The sequence below is a fragment of the Hippocampus bargibanti genome, linkage group LG02 (genome assembly GCF_051943395.1).
Source record: "Hippocampus bargibanti isolate YZ-2025 linkage group LG02, ASM5194339v1, whole genome shotgun sequence".
Classification (NCBI taxonomy): Eukaryota; Metazoa; Chordata; class Actinopteri; order Syngnathiformes; family Syngnathidae; genus Hippocampus; species Hippocampus bargibanti.
Window position 1 is genome coordinate 21,597,336 of NC_142735.1, and position 23,073 is coordinate 21,620,408.

Consider the following 23,073-nt stretch of genomic DNA (forward strand, 5'->3'; position numbering starts at 1 on the left):
ACCTCGATGACAGACAGCAAGATCTCAGGGGCGCTGGATCCTAAGGCCATGAGAGTCAAATTAGAGACCGTCTCGTTCCAAATCCTGACTGTGGCAGTGGTGGTCTCGCCATTGGGCCTCTTGATGGTTAGCTCTTTTTCCTGGGATGTTATGACCTGAGGAAAGGTGCGCAGGTCATGAATCCAACCATGTTGCAAACATACCTCCAGCTGGGAAACACCTACCTCGATGGAGGACATGAATCGATCCGCGATGATGCTCATTCCCAGGAACATATAAACGAGAGCCACAAAGTACACAATTGCCCGAGCCACTTTGTCCCCGACTGATGGGTTTTGGGGATTCCATACAGGCAGCAGGACACCTAAAATTTCACAGAGCAAGCTCAGTAACTTGAAGATTCATATGAATTCCATAGGGTCCCACATGGATCTAACCGAGGGCAATGATTTGGATGACACTCAAGTCATTACATGTCAAATGCAGACGACCAATAAAAGAATAGAAAAAATGCCTCTTTTAGACCCACCATTTTGACACGGGTCACCCCCGGCTGAGCAGTTTTTCTTGGGTGAATGTGCACTGGCGCATCCGGAGCAGGACAGGAGCACCAGTGTGGCGGTACACAACAGAAGAGTGGAGAAGGACGAGGAGGAGTAGGAGGAAGACAGGTAGAAAGCAGGTGGGGGCATCCTGGCAGTGCAGCACCACTTCCAACTGGACTTACGAAATGCCAAGAGAAGTGCTCCCAACCTGGAATTAATAAAAACGTCAGACAAGAAACACAGCGAGGACTTTGCATTAGACAGTGTAGCTCTGTTTTATTGCTTATTGAACCATAAATGAAAGCCTTGAACTATACATTAGTATGACTTCAACTCGACTTTAAGGCAGTTAGTCATGTGTGGTGACAGGAGGAGGGAGTGGTTGCCGTTGTCTTGGTCCATCACGTAAGGTCATGTCGCCTCTTTCTCTCTCTTTCTCTCTCTCTCTTACTTCCTTAGTTGATATTAGACCTTTTCAAAGTAGTCATAATTGTCTATCTATCTATCTATCTATCTATCTATCTATCTATCTATTTATTTTATCTCTCTCTCTCTCTCTCTCTCTCTCTCTCTCTCTCTCTCTCTCTCTCTCTCTCTCTCTCTCTCTCTCTCTCTCTCTCTCTCTCTCTCTCTCTCTCTCTCTCTCTCTCTCTCTCTCTCTCTCTCTCTCTCTCTCTCTGTATGTATAGTCCATGTGGGATGCCGACTATCCCATCATATGAAATAATTGCTTTGCCATGTTTCGAACGGAATGACAAAGGACATATTGTCCAGTGGAGGGCCTCCGTCCTACTCCAAGCCTTGTTTGATTTATGAACTCATTAAGATGTGCGGCCCCATAACTTCTGTCCACGGGGTGTCATACAATGGACAAAGCACCGGATAGAGTTTGGATTGGCCACCTTCCTCCTCATCTTCCTCATCCTCCGCCACCCCCGGCATGGTCATCTCTGGCTTCGTCCGATCCTACAGCCCCACCAACGCACAATCAGCCTCACTTCACATTTCCAGCGCCTCTCCACAATAACTCCCTCTCCACGTCCACTTCACACATTCTCACACTCGCTGCCACTTTTTTTATTTTATAACAGCCACTCTATCGTATTGTATCTTGTACGGCGTCAAAATCAGCACACCAATCTGTGGCCTCGTTATGTTTCCGAGAAGAAATGACCCAACGTCTCTGACAAGATCTTCAATCCCTTACTTGCAATCGCCCACAAACTAATGACTTGACAACGACAATGAGGTCCAAAAAAAAGTGTTACTATCTTTTTTTAATTGGGAGAGTTTAGAATTGGATTGAGCAGGTGAAGGCTTAATGAAGAAAGCAGGTCAGATGTGGAGTAAAATAAAAGCTGGGTAGGAAAAAAAAAGTTCTTTATCTGTCGTCCTTAAGGAGTCGAAGAACAGCACTTGTCATCACACTCCAGTTCGAAAGCATTCATTGACCGTGCTTGTGAGTCATATCACATCAGCTACACTTTGCTCTTCTGCCTCGTTTGACACCGTGAGTCCACACACACACACACACACACACACACACACACACACACACACACACGCATACACACACACACACACGCACACACACAGACACACACACACACACACACACACACACACACACACGCACACACACACGCGCACACACATATACAAAGAGGCATGCACATATGCACACCGCCATCGGCAAACGATGTCTGAGGATTAAATGAATGTTGATTGGCTGCATCTCGGCATTGCTTGTTTCCTCTTGGAAAAAGTGAACAAGACCAAGAAAAGGTGGATGAACCTTCACATGGTACATCATTTCCAGTGATGTGCAGTGCGGGGAGGCAGCTGAGGCCGTGCCTCACCTGTCATCATGGAAATATCAAATGAAAAAATAAATTAAACAGTTATATTTATTGAGTGATTTGTACTTTAAAGTTTTTTCCATTTAACTTCACCATTTTAGATTTTTTTTTTCAAAATAGCTGAATTTTCACATTTACCGCTCAAATACTAAGTAGAGACGAGCGGTGAGGCAGCAGCCGGCTGAGCCTCACCATGGATTGCGCAATCACTATGCTAACAGGGTTGGCTTGCTCTGCGGTGAGACCGCATTGCTGTCTCTCTGCATATCGCTATTGAAGTGTTCAAAAGCTTTTAGTATGTGAACTAAATTTCTACAGTTTAGCTGGTGTATATAATGTAGAGTCACTTTACATTATAAACACTGTACTACAGTGTTTATTTTATTTTATTTTTATCAAAACTGAATGTCTGTGTAAGCTCTCAGTCGTACAGGAGTGGTCCATCGATGAGAAGGTTTCTTGTCAGCGAACTAAAGTCTATCGGCCCCATATATATATCCCTAATGTCCAGACCTGGTGGCGCCGGACACAGCTATGATAGGTCCCTTTATTGGGGGGGGGGGGCGCGGGACCCCCCCCCTGTTGATCAAAACAATGATCATGCAAATGAATGAATGAATGAATGAATGAATGAATGAATGAATGCATACTGGACTGTGCACTCATTGACAATGTCGTGCAACTGGTATAATTAGCGACCATAATACTTTTGCCTCACCTATAACATGGAGTTGTTCCATTTATGCACAATGTCATATGCTAGCAGGAGGCAGTCGTACTCATCAGAAACAGACAAAATGAGAATGCAGATCAAAGCCCAGAAAGAAATTCAGAAAGTAAAATTGTGTGTGGCTAAGAGAGGGTCATGATGTGACGCGTAATTAGTCAGATCTGAATGCCGCCGCACGCTTCCCGAGAGAGTCGCTAATATCCCGAGCTGTCCGAGTCGGTTAGGGGGAGGCCGCCGAGTTGGCCTGGCTTTTCAAAGGCAGCTCAGAGGAAGGAAAAGCAGCCGGGTTGATGCCACGACTCCAGTACGCACTCATCACTAAGTCGGAAGGACGTTAGCGCGCACAAACATGACATCATGTGTCACGGCATTCTGGAAGATGTGGCAGAAATGTCAAAGGTTGGACATACTGCAACTGTGAGAAAATGAACATGTAAAAATAGTCGCCCAATTCACGTTTTGCCGCTACAAATATTAAAAGAAAAAAAATCCATTGTACAAATAAATGGAGTGATTCACCAGGAGACTCTGTGCGTGTGTGTGTGTGTGTGTGTGTGTGTGTGTGTGTGTGTGTGTGTGTGTGTGTGTGTGTGTGTGTGTGTGTGTGTGTGTGTGCGTGTGCGTGTGTGTGTGTGTATATGGACGGACAGCCAAAGGTCACACGCAATACACACATGCAGAGATGGAGTGCAGCGCGTTGATACATGCATCATTTGACGCACGGAAGGTCGGATTGAGCTGGCCCAAAGTTATTTTAGTCATTCTTCACAGCGGATAAAGAATATGTGCACGTGAATATAGACAATACAATACAATACAATACAATACAATACAATACATATTGATTTATAGTGCTTGAACAACAGCTGAAGCTGTAACAAAGCTCTTACCATGGACAACTATCATATACAGGTAATAAAGCAGTCACAAAGATATTAGAAAGCACCAGTGAGTAAAACTAAAATCAAGTCTGAATCATGCTGAGTCAAAGCCATTGTATGTTAGCATTAAGCTAACAGATATGTATGTTTACTTTTCAATCAAGTTTTTGAAATATATTTTATGAAGACTTGGTTAGAAATTAACTGCTGCTTGGCGTGAAGCGAGGTGGCTCACTCTCATCATACAGCGTTCATGTTGAAAGTCTGCCCTCATTGATCAAAGCTAAAGAAAATAAAATCAGATTGTGAGCTTGTATCTAAAAAAAATATTATTTTTTTTAAATTGCTTGGTATGTGTCTCAAAAAATAACATTTTGACTTTCATTTTCATTTTCATTTCTTTTGTCGTGTACTTTTGAGATACCATGGACCAAAAAAATAGCCAAATATCATCCTCAACACGAACCACAAGCACTGGAGCCCCACAGGGATGCGTCCTCTCTCCATTGCTCATCTCTCTCTACACGAACGATTGCATCTCAACGCACCCAGCTGTCAAATTCATAAAGTTCGTAGACGACACCACGGTCACGAGTCTGCGTACCGACAACAAGTGGAGCAGCTGGAGCTCTGGTGCAGCCGTCACAACCTAGAGCTGAACACGCTCAAGACAGTTGAGATGATGGTGGACTTCAGGAAACATCCATCACCACAGCTACCCCTCATACTATCCAACTGCCTCGCGTCAACCGCTGAGACCTTCAAGTTCCTGGGAATCACAGTCTCCCAGGACATGAAGTGGGATGTCAACACCAACTCAATCCTGAGAAAGGCCCAACAGAGAATGTACTTCCTGAGGCTGTTACAGAAGCACGGCTGTCATCGCATCCATCCTGTGTTCTTCCATCACCGTTTGGTTCGGGGCCGCCACAAAAATGGACAAAATCCGACTTCATCGGACAGCTAGGACGACGGAAAAAATCATTGGCACCGCCCTACCCACTCTCGAGGACTTGCACACTGCAAGAATCCAAACTAGGGCGCTGAAAATCCTACCGGACCCTCCGCACCATGCCCACCACCTTTTCCAGCTACTCTCCTCAGGCAGGCGCTACCGATCCATGCGCACGAAATCCAGCAGACATTTAAACAGCTTCTTCCCCCAAGCCATTAACTTCCAAAATGGAACTGTATAGTGCCTCTTTGCAATTTTTGGATGATGATGATGATACTAGTGCAGCGTGTTCTACCGTAAACAAATTCCCTGTGTGTTCTACATACTTGGCAATAAAGATGATTCTGATTCTGATTTTGAAATATATGTTAGGTATTGTATCATTTTGAAAGGTTTGACTTTTTTTCTTCCAGGATGAAAAATGGCTGTCTGCAAAAAGCAACCCCTCAAAAATAAAAGCAATTTTGCCTGAATGTGAATTTACACAGTGAAGGAAAAGTCTCCTGATTGCAATTCAGCTCTGAAGTACTCTGCATGTAACAAACACAACAATACGGCGGCCATAAATAACCCCCGATATGGGCTCCAATTGTCTTCCACCTTTGAAAGAGCGACAACTTCTTTTGTCGAGACCGACGCTTCCTGCATCACCCCAAGCGAAGCAGCTGCAGATAACAACCTTGGCAGCAGTCGTTGGCTTTGTGTGCTTGTCAGCAGGCGCCAGAGGATGACCAAAAAACCCAAATGGGCAATTCATCTCTGCTTTTGGATCACACTTTGGTTTGATATCACACAGATGCGCAATCGTTGGTCTCCAATTGTCTTCTTTGCAGCCGCCATTTCGACATCATCCGCAAGCGGATTTTGGCTTTCCTTACAAATGTCATGAATTTGCATGCGCCAATCTTCTGTATGGACTCAAGTCAGCTGTGTTCACTCCCACAACGACGCAAATGCTCCTTTGCGACTACGCTCGTCTACAAAAATATCAAAAATCCACAGCACTTTGTACTGGACCACAAAAACAGGACCCAAAGATCGAACGAGGCGCAACGTCTCTCACTAACAGAGGAATGTCGCAACACCAGGATCACATTACCAATAGTGAATTATTATATGAACTCATTCACTGCCATTCACAAATGTTTTCGGGAAATGAAATTATGACGTAGAGCGCCATTCCCGAATTTGTTCGGGTTTTGTTTTTTCTTGTTGGGGTGCCGATAAAGCATTGTCCAGACCTCTGGCAATGTTTTTCCCTTCCACAAGGGGCAGCATTTCCCCTTTTTCCATATTAGTGCTTTGTTGCAGCGTCAGCTGTTGTTAAAGCGCGATATAAATCAATATGTATGTATTGCATTGTATTTTGGACAGCCGCCCTCATTTCAAGATCATATAACTCCAGAACCATATAATTTAGGAATTAACTCTTTTTTTTGATGAGAGTCTAAGGTTTCAATATTCTGTGGGTCCTGGAATTTGAGTGACAATGACAAAAACCCTGGCACTGGAGTGGACACATTTTTGCACATGTCTGGCAGTGACTGAGTTTATATATATACAAAAGCTTAAAATACGTCATATGCGGATGCCTTGAGACATTTAGTTCCCGATCCGCGTTCAGATCTCAAATCACCTTCCCCCATTGAAATGAGTGGAAATGATACTAATTAGTTCCAACACCACCAAATAAAGCACTTCTAGAAAAATAAATTTGATTTTATGATTTTATAAAATGATATTGTAATAACATAATTCAATAAAATGAATCTCATTCTTGATGCTGCTCCTTCTGGTGAACCCTCCTTGGCCACCTGGAGACAATACGGAAACACACCAAAGAAGAATAGATTTGCTTTTCTACTGACGACCCACTTGGACCGACTTTCTGTAGAGACAAAGAATATATGCCAGTAGTGACTATTGGCTGATCAAACGCATACAACCGTCCAGCCGCAGAATCATCGATCAGGTGTGACATGTCCACTTGATTCATTGTGAGCCGCTCCTCCTTCCACTGCGTTCCAATTAATGGACCAGATTATCACAATTCAACTGTTCGACTCTCCGATATTGATTAGGATCCATTTGCCCCAAGTAACAACAGCTAATAGATGATATAATGCAATCAGTCCAATCAGTCCGCCAACAGCACACACAAACAAAATGGCTGACAGACACATATAAATACACACATGGAGAAACCCAGTCATATTCACACAAAAAGACAAAAAAAGCCAGATGAGCATGTGTAGGTCCATACTGGCTAGCCCCATAACGCGCAGGGGTCGCAAATGACAGCAACACAAGCACAAGCTCACCTCACAATTGATGTGTGTGTGTGCGGGTGTGTTTTTCACTTGTTCTGTTGGCCTACATGACTCGTTTCCGCTATTTAAACTGACGGATTCACAGGGATAGAGAAATGGATTTAAAATAGAAAAGTAAAGCGCAGCTGAAAAGCAGTGCAGAAAAAGGTTGCTGCACGGCACGCATGATGCATCCATGCACACACACACACACACACACACACACTCTCACACACACGGGCGCACAGTGTGCACCGGACAGAGCAGGTGAGTCACGCTGCTGTGCACATTCTCGGGTCACACACAAACAGGATGCATCCTTTCCCCCCAAAAAAACATGTAGGTTTACTTGTAAAAATTTACACGTGTATTGTAAGCCTACTGCATAGTGAAACGCATCATGATTTGAAATAAGCGGCACAAAAGTTTACATGCTCATGATTCCTCTGCAAAAATAAAATAAAATAAATTAAAAATCATCAATGAGAAAGTAGCTATTATTTTGGTAGAAGTATAAAACACCCACATATACTTTCCGTGGATATGAGGATGAAGAATCTATGACTGAGGAGCAGTTTTTGAATATCCGAATGGGTCACAGCGTATCTTCTGGTCAAATATCACTTGCTGAAAACGTGTCATATGTTATTATTATTATTATTAGTAGTAGTAGTAGTAGTCGTAGTAGTAGTATTATGATTATTATGACTATTATTATTATTATTATTATTATTATCATCACAGAGAACACAGTGGCACATGTCAGCATTAGCATCACAGAAAACAAAGTGGCTCCTGTTAGCATCAGCATCACAGAATACAAAGTGACACGTTTTAGCATTAGCATCACAGAAAACAAAGTGGCACGTGTTAGCATTAGTATCACAGAAAACAAAGTGACATCTGCTCGTATTAACATCACAGAAAAGAAAGTGGCGCGTGTTAGCATTAGCATTACAGAAAACAAAGTGGTACATGATTGCATTAGCATTACAGAAAACAAAGTGGCACGTGTTAACATTAGCATCACAGAAAATAAAGTGGTACGTGTTAGCCTTAGCAGCATTGCACATGTTCATTGTACATTGCTCACCCACATAAAAACTTATCGTGAGTGTAAAGTGTCCTTGAGAGTTTTGAAAGGTGCTTATAAATGTAATGTACAGACGCTCCCCAACTTACGAACGAGATATGTTTCGAACAGTCGTTCATAAGGTGAATTTGTTCGTAAGTTGCTTCAGTGCTATATTTTGTCTGTAATGTATGTTTCAGGTTCTAAAAGTATGTTTAAGGCTTGTATAAGTAACATGTATTGGTTTGTACTGAAAAATAAACATTTAATAAAATATATGCTCTATAAAGTTATGTACATTTCTCAATAATCACATGTGAAAAAACAAAAACACAAAAAAAAACAAAAAACTGGACACTTGTAAATATGGGTTGGTGTAACGCAGCTACATATATCAATATACCTTTCTTGATACTTGCACTATGTACAGTTTTTTTATGAAACGGTTTTTCACATTTACAGTATTCAGTTGACATTATTATTTAGCTATGCTTACAATATCTTGTGGACTGCAAATTTCCCCATTGTGAATACGAATAAAGGTTTTCTGATTTTGATTCTGATACATGTACAACTGGAGATAATACTACATTAGTTACTACAAAAATGTTCATATATACCATTGTTTGTAACTCAAATGTTCGGAAGTAGGGGAGCGTCTGTATTATTATTATTATTATTATTATTATTATTATTATTATTATTATTATTATTATTATTATTATTATTACAGAAAACAAAGTGGCAAGTGTTCGCATTAGCATCACAGAAAACAAAGTGGCACGTGTTAGCATTGGCATCACATATAAACTAACCAGTTGATTTGAAATCGTTTGAAAACTCATCGTTTTATATTTAGTTTGACAGCTACACTTCATCTACATGCACGTGTATGTGTGGGGGGGGGTACACACACACACACACACACACACACACACACACGTCTCTTTGCTTCTACTGTTCTGTGTCTTGGCAGGTGTGTAATTGTGTTTATTTAAGCTCCTCGGGTGACAAGTGCAAGTACCGACACTGTGAGCAGGATCAGGACACACGCACATCCACGCACACACAGACACACATACACATACACACACACACACACACACACACACACACACACACACACACACACACACACACACACACACACACACTCACACACACGCACACACACACGCACACACTTCTACGCACCATGAATTAGTCATGAAGCATACGCTCCAATAATATTTCAATTCCCATCTGCTGTATCTCCAAGACACCTTGAGCTCTTTTTTTCGCCTGTTTCATGGGTTCCAAGCGCGCGCACAAAATGGACTCTCGCGGGGCGGCCAAGGGTGACGCCTGCCTTATCGTCTGCAAATCACTCACTTGAGTTTGTTTGACTTTCCTGGCGAGTTCCCATTTCAACGCGACACTCGCCAAGGAAGAAATCTAAGCAACAATGGCTGCCTGTCGGCGCAACGTCGCATCCAATAATAATCCGCGACTGCGGCGTGAGCGTGAATGGAACCGTAATGTGTCACCGCGTGTGTGCGTGAGTGTGAAAGGGGGGTGCAAAAAGGGACTTCAATGCCGTCTCCACGGCGATTATCGTATTTTTCGGAATCTAAGGCACACTGGATTATGAAGCGCATATTCAATGAATTACATATTTGAAAATGTCTTCCATATTATAAAGCGGACCGAATAAGACTTTTTCTGTATATAAGGATTATTAACTCATTCACTGCCAGACAATGTGTAAAAATGGTTCCACTCCAGTGCCAGGGTTTTTGTCATTTTCACTCAAATTGCAGGACCCACAGAATATTGAGTTTTAGGACTACATCAACATTCAGTTCAGCGTAAGAAATCTTGGATTCTATTTTTTCATCAGAAAAGAAGAGTTAATTCATAAATTATATGGGTCTGGAGTTATCTGAGCTTGAAATGGGGACGGCTGTACAAAAGGAAAACGTTGCCCCTTGTAGCGGGGAAAAATATTGCCAGAGGTCTGACCGAACCTTGATCCGTACCCCCGGCAATCAAAACCAAAACCCAAACAGATTCAGGAATGGCGCTCCACATCATGCTTTTCAACCCCGAAATATATTCCGGAATGGCAGTGAATGAGTTAAATGAGGAAAATTAGCAGCAAGTGTGCACATAGAAGGGAATGCCTGCATCTGCCACCTGCTGGAAACACACAGGATCATGACACTGTGTCAACTTATCTGCGGAAAAAAAGAGTGACTTACTAAATTATATGGATCTGGAGTTATCTGAGCTTGAAATGGGGTCGGCTGTACAAAAGGCAAATGCTGCCCCCTCGGCATGGGAAAACATTGCTAGGGGTCTGACCAGCGCTTTATCGGCAGCCCCTCAAGAAAAACCAAAACCCGAATAAATTCGGGAATGGCAGTGAATGAATTAATAGATCAATTATTTATGACATATGAGCATTTACATTTTTGAAAAAAATTAAAGGCTTTTAGTTGTGCCTTACAGCGCGGAAAATACGGTAACGAGCCACATCGGTCTTGAGGAGCACGACGACGAACACGAGAGAAGCTTCTTCCGCTTTATCTCGGGCTTCGATTACACGTTTCCTTGACTGCGTGTGTGTGTGTGTGTGTGTGTGTGTGTGTGTGTGTGTGTGTGTGTGTGTGTGTGTGTGTGTGTGTGTGTGTGTGTGTGTGTGTGTGTGTGTGTGCGTGTGTTTGTGTGTAGGGAACGAAAGAAACAATCGCTCTGATTGCTGAGCCAATCAGAGCAAGAGGACTTCGTTCACACTCACTGGGCACCTGGTAAGGTCCACGCGATGACTAACTCGTTGCGTGACCTGCGAGTTTAATTTGGTCTTGAAACATGATCAAAATTCATATTTTTTCAATTGAAAGATATGGATGGAGGAAGGTACATGAAATTTTACATGTTTTTCAGATGGACGTCCAATTTACATTTGAGTCCTTATACCTTGGTACCATTACATCAGTAAATGTTTACTATAATACCAAATATGTATTTCAGTTTCTAAATGCGGCTAGCAGAAAGGCTATTACAAGATGGTGGTTAAAACCTGAAACACATCGAAGAATGGTTGGACATCATGTATGGCATATATAAAATGGAGAGGATTACATTTGTTTTGAGATCGCAACAAGACACTTTTTTTAAAAGATGAGAAAGATGGATGAAGTATATCACACAAATACGAATATCATTTGTTTCAAGCCACACTCCTTTCTTTGTCCTATTTGAGCCTGCATTTAAACCCCCCGTAACAGAAAGCGTTATGAGTCAAATAATGTTTTTCTCTCCTCTTTTCTGTCTTAGTTTTCCTTTTATTATATTATAAAAATTGTTACACAGTTGTATTATGGCTAAGAAGAAAGGAGTGTCAACGCAGAGCGCCGATGTGTATGTGAAATGTCGCGGCTTGGAATTGAAGCGGATTTACGTGGTACACGAGATGTGAGATAATCTCTTTTTGTTAATGGATCCAACAGCTTTGTATTTGCTTTAAAAACTGAGCTTGTAGCAGACATGCACATTCCACCATAATGTTCCTGATCCACTGCTGCAAAGGACGCTTTGATCCTCTCCTCTTTCATCTCGAACTGCTTCATGTCATGAAGAAAGTGCAAAAGAATGAATGACTGTATGTATGAGGTGTCATATTATTTGTTATTATTATTATTGTTTTCATAATAATACAGTAAAGTCTCATTATATCGATATCGGATATATCGATAGTCCCGGTTATATCGATACTATTTCTATGCACGCACGGAGAAAATTACATGCAAACAGGGTCGGATATATCGATAGTCCCGGTTATATCGATATTTTTTCCGACTCCCTTGAATATCGATATAACGAGACTTTACTGTAATAACAATACATTTCAATTATAAGCGCCTTTCAAAACTCTCAAGGACACTTTACAGTCACAGGATATTTTTTCTGTGGGTGAGCAGCGGCAGCCACACACGCCAGCGTTCACAAAACCCAGAAGTAACATAAAATGATCATCATTAAACAACAACAACAATAACAACAACAACAACAATAATAATAATAATAATAATAATAATAATAATAATGCTTTACTTTATGTTACTTCTGGGTTGAGTGACTGTGACTGTAAAGTGTTCTTGAGAGTTTTGAAAGGTGCTTAGTAATGAAATTTATTATTATTATTATTATTATTATTATTATTATTATTATTATTATTATTATTATTATTATTATTATTGAATACATTATAGTCCATACATGTTTTGTATTACTCTCCTAGTTGTGGTTATTTTAGAACTACTCCAGAGTATTAATGGATGTAGAAGTGAACTGTATGCTTTTTTTCTTTCCATTGATTGGATGGACCTGTGAAATCATAATAAACTGTAAATTGAAAAAAAGAAAGATATGGATTGATTGAGTGTTTTTTTTTGTTTAGGTTTGAAGAAAATTTCCATGAGTGTGAAACGACTCAATGTCCAGTAGTAGCTGTGTGTACAGTAATTGCTCGTTTCTCAAAGTTAATGGGGACCAAGACCACCCGCGATAGATGAAAAGCAGGGAAATAGAGTTATATAAGAATAACCCACGTGATAAAACACAGGGGGTTGCTGGGAAGATGCACAGTCAATCCACATGGCTGTCGTGCTGTCATTGAGTGACGTCAACGCTGGGAACCAATCAAGCTACAGTCATGTATAAAACCTTGGAGTCAGTCGGCATTCTTTTTATTGTGAATGTTTATTTTCTCCCTGCCAGGGATTACTGCAGTGTGACTTTAAGGGGTGTGTCACCTCACAGTGTAGAGGTATCAGGTTTGATTCAAGCTCTGGCCTTCCCGTGTGAAATTTGCATGTTCTCCCTGTGCCTGTGTGGGTTTCCTTCGGGTACTCTGGTTTCTTCCCAGGCTGATTGAACACTTGAAACCGCAAACCTGCATAGGTTTACTTCGGGTACTCTGGTTTCGTCCCAGGTTGATTGAACACTCAAAATTGTCACTTGGTGTGAGTGGGTGGCTTGTTTGTCTCTGTGTGGCAAGCGGTTCAGAGTGTCCCCCTATCTACTTCCGGGAAACAGCTGGGATAGCCTCCGGCACCTTCCTTCTGGGAATAAAGCGGATCAAAAAAATGGATGGAATGTATGTTTTCATCATCAACATCACGATGATACTCAACATTAGTGCTAATTGTCAACCCGTCATGCTAATCTGGATTAGTCAAAATCACACCACCTGTCCGGGTGGGACGTCGGTTATCATACACGATAAACAGGTGTTACTTTTGAGAGTAGCAAAGAATAATATTTCATGGCACGCCTGTAATATTTCATCTGGCCCATACGTCGGCTTTGAAAATGTGGAGAGCGCGTTAGCGTGACGTAGAGTCCAGGTGTGGGTCTTGCGTGCAGATGCGTTGTTCATCCCTCTAACTGGCCCTGGCGATTTAACCCGAATCCCCCGCCGCCCGCTTTGTAATGTATGCAATCCCATAATGCGTACGACACGTATGGCGTTACGCAACGCACAGCGGGCATAATCTCCACCCAGAGCGAATCGTGCAGATGGGCGAACCACTCGATAAGCTTTGTCCGCGCTCCTACCAGATTGCAGATGTTCACGGAATGATAGGCGCGCTCTGATTGGCTCCCGTGCCGTACGCGCTGATGTATGCATATTAGCTTGTCACTGTTTCTGTTTATGCATGCGCTTCTTGTGTCATGTATGTGTTATGCGTGACGCTGAGGGGTCATGGCAATGCAATGTTCGGACCTCGAAGGAGGCACACAAAACCACGGGGAAAACAAGCAACTAACCGCACGCACACGCGTGCAGTTTTCCCAGTCTCGTACGGACATCCTTTGGCTTCTGATGCCGCACATTCTCTGCTCACTGAGCAATACAAAGGCACAAAACAGACCAATGGACTAAAAGGACACACACCGTGCAGTTGACACAAACGAAGCATAAAGCGGAAGAAGAAAAGATTCCAGGCCCGGGCTAACTTTAGAGAATTGAGGAATTTATTTAGCCGAGCGGCAACATGGTGCATGGGGAAGAAACGGCCAAAAAACGTGACATAAGTGAGGCGGACGTCTGAAGCGTCAAAGTGGATTTGTCGCTATTGGTGTGAATTAGCCGACATACAACTGAAATCTGAATCAGAATCTTTCAAAACGTCTCTGCCCGGGTGGCCGACAACTTCTTCAAGGAAAAAAAAATTCAAATCAAACATTTGTTTTATTCAATAAAGCAAAAGCTACAAGTAAACCGCTACAAGCCACGTGGACTCCTCTTTCTAAGCGTGTTTCAAAACTCTCAAGTACACTTTACAGTCACAGTATAGTCCGAAGCACGAGACAGGCTTCTGATTGGCTGCCGTGCCGAGTATGCAAATTGCCAATTTTTATTTATTTATTTATTTAATTATTTATGTGTGTGTTTATGTATGTGGCCGTTTGTTTATCCATGCATTATTTATGTATCTATTTATTTTGTATTTACGTTTATTTCTTAGTTATTTATGTATTTATTTATTTGTTTATTTTATTTGTGTATGCGTGAATTAATTATGTATTTATCTATTTATGTATGTGTGTGAGTGTGTGTGTGTGTGTGTGTGTGTTTTATTTATTTAATTGATTATGTATTTATTTGTGTGTTTATGTATGTGGGTAGTTGTTTATGTATGATTTTTTCTTTATTTATCTATTTATGTATTTGTTTATTTATTTATTTATTTATTTGTTTATGTATTTATGTATTTATGTGTGTTAGATTATGCCTTAGTTAGTTAGTTAGTTAGTTAGTTAGTTAGTTAGTTAGTTAGTTAGTTAGTTAGTTAGTTGTTTATTAGTTAGTTAGTAACTTTTTTTCGTCCGCCATGCATTCTTCTCGATTTTCATTCAACATTTTTTTTATGTGGTTGATGATATTTTCATTTCTTTTCAACGGGGGATAATGGATTTGAAACAAGAGTAAATTGAGTTGCCTTGTATCGTCTTTGAAGGACTCCTCCTCCGACTGCTCCTTCCTCATCATCTCCTCCTTTGGCCATGTTTCCCATCACCTCCCGCCCCCACTCCCAAATGATTTATGCTCCTTCCAGCAACGGCGGCGCTTCCAACTGCTTCTGGGTCAGCGTCTGGCAACCGTCAACTAAAGTTCACATTCGTTCGTGTCGAGTTAGCAAAGCCGTCCTCGCCGGTCAACTGCTTCTCACATTGTTGGTGTCTGTGCGTGTGTGTGAAGATATTCAAGCTGGTTTTCGTTTGCGGGACATAACTGTGCTAAATATAATGTAATATAGTGGCCTGTTTACCCTTCTGGCTGCAATGGATCGCGGAACATGCGAGATAAACTGTTCTCCATGTCCGCCTTGTTGCTGGCAGTGACTCCAAATTTGAAGATTTATCTAATTTAAAACAGATTCCTATCTTACAGACAATGTACTGTTGGTGTCCAAATACCTGACATGTTTCGGCGTCTACTTCCGCCTTCGAACGAAGGCGGAAGTAGACGTCAGGTATTTGGACACCGACAGTACACTGTCTGTAAGATAGGAATCTGTTTTTAATTAGATATCAAGTAGACAGGATGAACTTAATACAACTATTACGTTGAAGATTTACCGTTTCATGAGAAATGCAAAGAAAAATAATGAGTGATGGATGGATGGATGGATGGATGGATGGATGGATGGATGGATGGATGGATGGATGGATGGATGGATGGATGGATGGATGGATGGATGGATGGATGGATGGATGGGTGGACTTTGGCAACCATCATGGCACTTGACATGCTTGATTTGCTTTCATGGGCCGAATAAAATGATGTTGTGGGCAAAATTGTGACTACAAACAAAAATCGCCCAAAAAATGATGGATTAAACATCAACCACGTAGTTGACCTGGAATGAAACAAAGGTTCACTGTGGCATAAAGCACTGAAGGATTTTGGAAGCTATCTTAAATCGACACCTTGATTTTCTCCCAACTCTGTGTGGCAACCAAATAACTTGGCCCAATGTGCGTAGCTCACAGAGATGTGCAGGAAGCCTATTAAGTTGCTAGGGGAAGATTCACTCACTCGCTTTGCTTCATAACAAATTCACCCCGACACTGAAACACTTAAGTCACTGCTTCTTGGGAGAGTTGGCAAGATGTCACCAAGGGGAAGCATGAGAGAAATTGTCGCTCCTTATTATAAAAAGACGATGCCGGCCGCCTTTTAAGATGAAAATACAATTCGAGAAACTGAAGGATTATGGGCATTCATCATCCGCTGCCGCTTCAGTTTCTTCCACCATTGTTTTCCTGACGATTGGTCAATCGCTTATGATCTTCATAATCAGGCCCACACAATTACACAACGTGTGTGTGTGTGTGTGTGTGTGTGTGTGTGTGTGTGTGTGTGTGTGTGTGTGTGTGTGTGTGTGTGTGTGTGTGTGTGTGTGTGTGTGTGTGTGTGTGTGTGTGTGTGTGTGTGTGTGTGTGTGTGCGTGTGTGTGTGAGATTATCAGATTATGTAAAGCAGGTTTTCCACTGTTTATAGCCAAATGAATAATAGAGAAACGTACAAAGCAGCCGAGATGGGACCACGAGCGTCCAAGGAGGCAGACCGAGGATGAGGCACGAACACCAGGAGGAAGGCCAGAACGCCATGGTTACACACACCACCAAAGGTGGGAATGCCACTGGGATGGACAAACTGGAGGCTCGGTGAAGGGACGGAGGGAGTGAAGGAAAAAAGAGCAACCTTGTTTGTGGTCAATTTAGTCACACATCAAGATTTTCTCTTTCAGTCACTTTCGGTTCACGTGGCCAAAAATACTGAAATACTGTAGCATCTCGCTACACAGAATGATCATTTATTGGGATTGGCACTGGATGCTTAAAACAAAAAAAGACAAAAAAATGACAGACTGGTGTATACACAGATGGAGGCAAAAATGACAATTATCCCAAAAGGTAGCAACAAAGCACTATTTCAGTCGAATCGAAACTCCTCAACCAGTTTCAACTTAGTTCACTGGCACCAAGATGCCACAAGGTAGGGGCAAAACTTTACTTTTGAGTCAGAGAAAATCCTCTTCACTTCAATTTAACATAGTGTCTTGCCAATGAGATGCAGCAAGGTGGCAGCAAAGTATTATTTAGTTTAAAAGAAACATCCTCAATTCACCTCAACATAGTTTATGATCCGGATGCTGCAAAAGGGTGTAAAAGCACAATTTTTTTGTCCAAAAAATTTCCTCCCTTCAGCTCAACATATTTCATTGGCATCAAGATGCCACAAGATATTGGCAACACACTATTTGTGTATGACTAAATCTCCTCAATTCACTTTAACAGTTTCTTTTAAACAAGTTGTCGCAAAATGACGGCGAACTGCTAGTTTGGGGTAAATTAACCACCTCAATTGACTTTCGACCTAGTCCCCTGAAAGCAAGATGCGGCAGAATAGCAGCAAAGCTCTATTATGGTCAAATTGAATCTCCTCAATTCACTTCAACACAGTTTCTTTTAACCAAGTTGTCGCAAAATGACAGTGAACCGCTAGTTTGGTGTCAATTAATCTCCTTAATTGACTTTGATATAGTTCCTTGAAACCATGATCAGAGCCTATTTTGGTCAAATTGAATCTCTTCAATTCACTTCAACAAAGTTCCTTGACAATCAGATGGCGCATAAAGGTCGCAAGGGGCTATTTCGGAGCGAACAAATCCCTTCAATTGACTTCAACATAGTGCTTCAAGATGAAGAAACCAAAAGATGGCAGCAAAGCGCTCGGTTTGTCCAACACTGTAAAACGAATGGTTTTGAATTTGAGCCCACGTTTCCATTTGGAAAATGTTTCCTCTTTGAGCGTTTACAAGATCAGCAGCTTTGTAGTGCAACCAAGTACAAAAAAACCATGTTCCACATCGAAATGGAACTTGACCTCATTGGAACCGTCACGGCAAGCAAATGTTTGAGCCTGAATTAGTAGTGTGTCTCGTCTGTTTTTTTTTTTTTTTTTTTTCGAGTTGCTCTCGTGGCAGAGACTCCGGTGCCAGAGCACAAGCCACACAAGATGGGTGGAGAAACTAAATGACAGTGTGTCAAGGGCGAAGGAGCAGGAGAGGAAAGAGGCCACTTATAAGTCAGCAGGCACTCCGGCAACAAGTGCTCCATCCATCTGCTGCACACCCCCCTCCCATCTTTGACCCCCCCCTCTTCATCATGGTATCGTTGCTCTTCTCATTTTTATGTAACCGCCTCTTGGCCGGGTCGCGAATGACAAATGGTTCTCAATTGACCTACCTGGTTAATTAAAGCTTAAGTCAAGTCAATGACATTTACATAATCAAATCAAATGGCCATTAAGTCTATTTTTATGGCTTTTTATTAAGCAATTCCCAATTTAGCGTTGGCCGTGGCCACAATATGGCAGGAAGCACTGAACCCGACCTGATGTCATTTACAGCAGAGAAGTCGACACAGTGTCATGATCGTATGCGTCTCCAGCAGGTGGCAGATGTAGGCATTCCCTTCTACGTGCACACTTGCTGCCAATTTTCCTCATTTAACTCATTCACCCCAATATCGATCTTTTGCAAAGAAAATCTTTCATGCAAGAGAATTCAAAGAATATTTCCCATTCTGACAATTTGGCCCATTAACTCATTCACTGCCATTCCCAAATTAATTTGGGGATTGAAAAGCTTGAAGTGGAGCGCCATTCCCAAATTTGTTCGTGTTTTGTTTTTTCTCGCGGGGGAGGGAGGGTGCCGAAGCGCTGGTCGGACCTCGAAGGGGCAGCCCCCACTTCAAGCTCAGATAATTCCAGACCCATATAATTTAGGAATTCTTTTTTTCTGATGAAATAAGTTTTTTTACGATGTATTGAATGTTTATGTAGTCCTAAAACTCAATATTCTGTGGGTCCTACAATTTGAGTGAAAATGACAAAAACCCTGGCACTGGATTGGACACATAGTTGCATATCGTCTGGCGGTGAATGAGTTAAAGAGTGACAAACTGCCTGCAGCTTGTCAAAATATTGACCTTGTTGCTGCTCTTCCTCAAGTGTTTGTTTTGGAGATCTTTCGGCCTTGTCGTACTCGTTTTATTTATTTATTTTCCAGTTTGACTTCAAGTAGGAGATACAGTGAGACCTCAACTTACAAACACCTTATCTTACAAACTTTTCGTCTTACAAACGTCAAATTTATGAAAATTAAACCTTATAATAAGCACTGCTTTCATAATACACACCCACCACGGCTGGCGGAGTGATCTTCGGCAGAAGCACACGACCGAACAGCACCAGAGGTTAAGTTACCAACAGTCCTTATGGAAGGTGACTCTCCTTCCATAAGCCATCAACGACCATCAAAAAGGTAAATGAAACTTTCTTTTACAGCACAGTTTATTTCTTTAATTACAGTCCTCTCTTTCCAAACAGCAATTCCCTTTGACCTTCGACCTCCAACGCCATTCCATCAAGCCATCAATGACCATCACAAATGTAAATAAAGTGACTTTATGATACAATGCAGTGTATTTCTTTCATTACAATACAATAGCACATTTATTATACATAGAATAAGGTATGTTGTGCGTAGTTTTAAGGCTTATTTAGTTGAAAAGTATATTTTATGGAAACCCGGGAATTGATTATTCCCATTTTAATGGTTTCCTATGGGAATTTCTTTTTTGAGATACACACTTTTCGCCTTACACACTCTGTCTGGGAACCAATTAAGTTCGTAAGTTGAGGTCTCACTGTACAAATAAAGCTGGTCCAAGCACTCTGCGCCTTACATTTGGACAATTGAGAGTGTGACGGCAGAAGCTAAACAAACTTGATAAGTGTCTTTTGCTCAGTCCAAATGTGTTTGAAAAGTACATAAAAACACTCCCTCCGTGATTTCTCCCTTCCGCAAAGAGTGCGCAGGCACAAGCGAAGAGAATGAAGGATTAAAACCCGAGAGGCCGTCATGCTCAGCCATTGGACCAGATGGGCTAAGTTGACAAGAGCGTCGAGGAAGCGTCGATACACATAACCAGATTAGCGCGCACCAGAATAGAGGCCGAGATGCGGTCGCCCGGGGAAGGCCGACGCCGGGACGGAGTCTTTAATGGATTAGTTGCGGACGCCCTCGCTCCGTTCGCCAGCCAACTCTCACACGCTGACGTCTTGAACAACCCGTGTGACAAAAATCAACTTTGGCGTTCAGGGGGGATTACACTGTGGTCGTGAAACTCGGAGATGAGGTAGAGGTGGAAGAACTGCATACAGCTCGTGAACATTTTGTTTTTTTTTTCCACCCTGTTGGAAGAATTTGGGACAGCAAATCATCACAGGATCAAGAGCAACTTATGATGTCTCCACTCTGAATAATGAATGTCCTTTCAAGTTGTCTCTAAAAGTGCTTTCCATGTCACGCAATTGAAATGCTGGAAGAAAACACGCTCAATTCGACCCAGTTCTTTCTCACCCCTTACTGATGCTGAATGGGGGGGCTTCCATAATTTTTCAACAAATCCAACAAAAACTGGTCTAGCAGACGTGAAATTGCGGCCTTCTTTTTTGACAGCTTGGCCGCATCAATAATTCAGCGGATGACATGTCTCGCCTTGAATTATTTACCCCGCTTGAAAACGTCATTGTGAGCTGAACAGCGCCATAAATTCTTGGTCATCCACGCCGCTCATCATTCCTACGATTCCAACGTCCACTGTCATCACCAAAACACCGCAGGGTGCCTTTAAGATAACAATGTTGACATCAGCCAATCCCCCCCCCCCTCCCTCATTCGAATCATGAAAACACTCTTAAGGAGCATGGAGGAGATACTTCTGACGTCACACACTAATGCAGCCACGTCAATGCACAAATGTAGTCATACTTGAAGTAAAGTATATTTTGTTCTTGTTGGAGGGAAGAAATTATGATAATAATACATTTCACTTGTAACCCCCATTTATAATGGGGATGGGAGGAAGAAGCAACCATTTATCATTTGACATCTGAGCAATGACATTTTCAATTCTGTTGCACCAACACAATCATGATGACACCTATAAAAAGAACTAACTAAAAAAATCAGACGGCGCCGCAACAGTGGCTGCCTTTCCAGCAGCTCATGTATTTCGTTTTTCTACTTTCATTCCTTTCATCACTTTGCTGCTGTGAAATGTAAATTTCTCCACTGTGAGACTAATAAAGGCATATCCAATCCAATCCAAAGCAGGTGCTCCATAAATCCCAAAATACAAACAAATCGTCTACATGACTCCACATTATGCACATCGACAAGATAGCAGTTCTTCGAGGTGCGTTCATGGTCCACTCTTGCTTCTGTATCGCCTTCCACCAGTCACCTGCCTTTGGCCCCCGAGGGGGCACACCCTCCATTCTTGTTGGTGGGAAGGGGAGGGGGGTTACGAAGCTCATTGTGACACGCGTTTGACGACTCCCTTCGACTGCATCTACACACGCCGCACGCAGACTGCAGCATATTTACGCACGCGTGCGTAACCGATTGACTCGCGTATTGTTTTCTTGATACCCCCCACCCCCAACACCCCAACTCCCCACCTCGAAACAGCACATGCAGCAGCTCACCGTGTTAGACGGCGTCAGACTCGGTCACTGGCTCATCTTCCCCGGCGTGTGATCACATCCGACCCTTTAGCGACCCATTCAGCAACTCAATGGGGCTGCCGGGCTCTTCCTCTTCTCCACTTCCACCCCTGCTGCGACTGAGCATGCGCACGGACGGATTTTTTTTCTCTCTCTCGCGCTCTCTCTCTCTCTCTCTCTCTCTCTCTCTCTCTCTCTCTCTCTCTCTCTCTCTCTCTCTCTCTCTCTCTCTCTCTCTCTCTCTCTCTCTCTCTCTCTCTCTCTCTCTCTCTCTCTCTCTCTCTCTCTCTCGCTCACTCTCTCAACGCACCGCTGCCTCGCTCACCTTTCACTGATAAAATTAATGTACGTACTTTCATTCGAAAATGGACAGCGGTTGTCGTTAGGATGTCAAAATCAAGGCCCGGTGGCTAAATTGGGCCCACCCACTTCATTTTATTCTGCCTGCGAAAGCAAATTAAGCATGTCAAGTGCCATGATGCTTGCTAAAGTCCGAACCAACATGTGAAATTGTCCCGTGTAAACCACAATCAGCCAATATGTTTTATTTCAAATTTGAAAACTAGTGATTCATTGATTTATTATGTGCTCTGTGTGTAATATGTGAAGGTGATGAAACAGTCTAATGGCTTTCCCAAATTCACAACGGGCCTCCTGAGAGGCAACCGTGACTACATTGTGGCCTGCGGTAAAAAAAAGAGTTTTATACCCTTGGCATAAATGCAACATAAAAAGAGCAGAGACGGATAAAATAGAGAAGACGAGAAGAAGAGGCAAAGAAGGTTCCCTACTAAACCCCTTTTATGGATGTTTGAGTGAATATTTTGATGCTTAGCAATCCTTTTTTCCTCATTCAGAGCAGTAATGTTTGGATAATCAAGTTGCAAAGAATATTGAGGCATATTTCAAAAATCATAATTTCACCTCTCAGAATCAAATGAAAATATGGAGGACGGGTAAAACTGGGTAGGAATGAAGGCAAAGTGAAGGCAAAAAAATACAACACTAAAATGTGTGAATTTTGATGGGATCATCATTGTCATCATTATACACACCATCAGTTTTTTTATTTTATAATAGGTGATTTTT

General features: G+C 42.1%; 1 protein-coding gene across 2 annotated transcripts in view; it reads right to left on the reverse strand.

Moving 5' to 3' along the window:
- The window catches only part of LOC148901936 (sodium/calcium exchanger 1-like), a 40,902-nt gene extending 18,798 nt beyond the window's left edge, over positions 1 to 22,104 (reverse strand). For both annotated transcript variants that reach the window (XM_088990073.1, XM_088990072.1), the window contains exons 1-4: positions 21,967 to 22,104; positions 530 to 753; positions 225 to 364; positions 3 to 155 (exon numbers count right to left, since the gene is read on the reverse strand). In XM_088990073.1, the coding sequence (XP_088846199.1) occupies positions 3 to 155; positions 225 to 364; positions 530 to 692 (456 nt within the window). In that variant the 5' untranslated portion in view covers positions 693 to 753; positions 21,967 to 22,104. The remainder of the gene's footprint in view (positions 1 to 2; positions 156 to 224; positions 365 to 529; positions 754 to 21,966) is intronic.
- Positions 22,105 to 23,073: the final 969 nt, after the last annotated feature.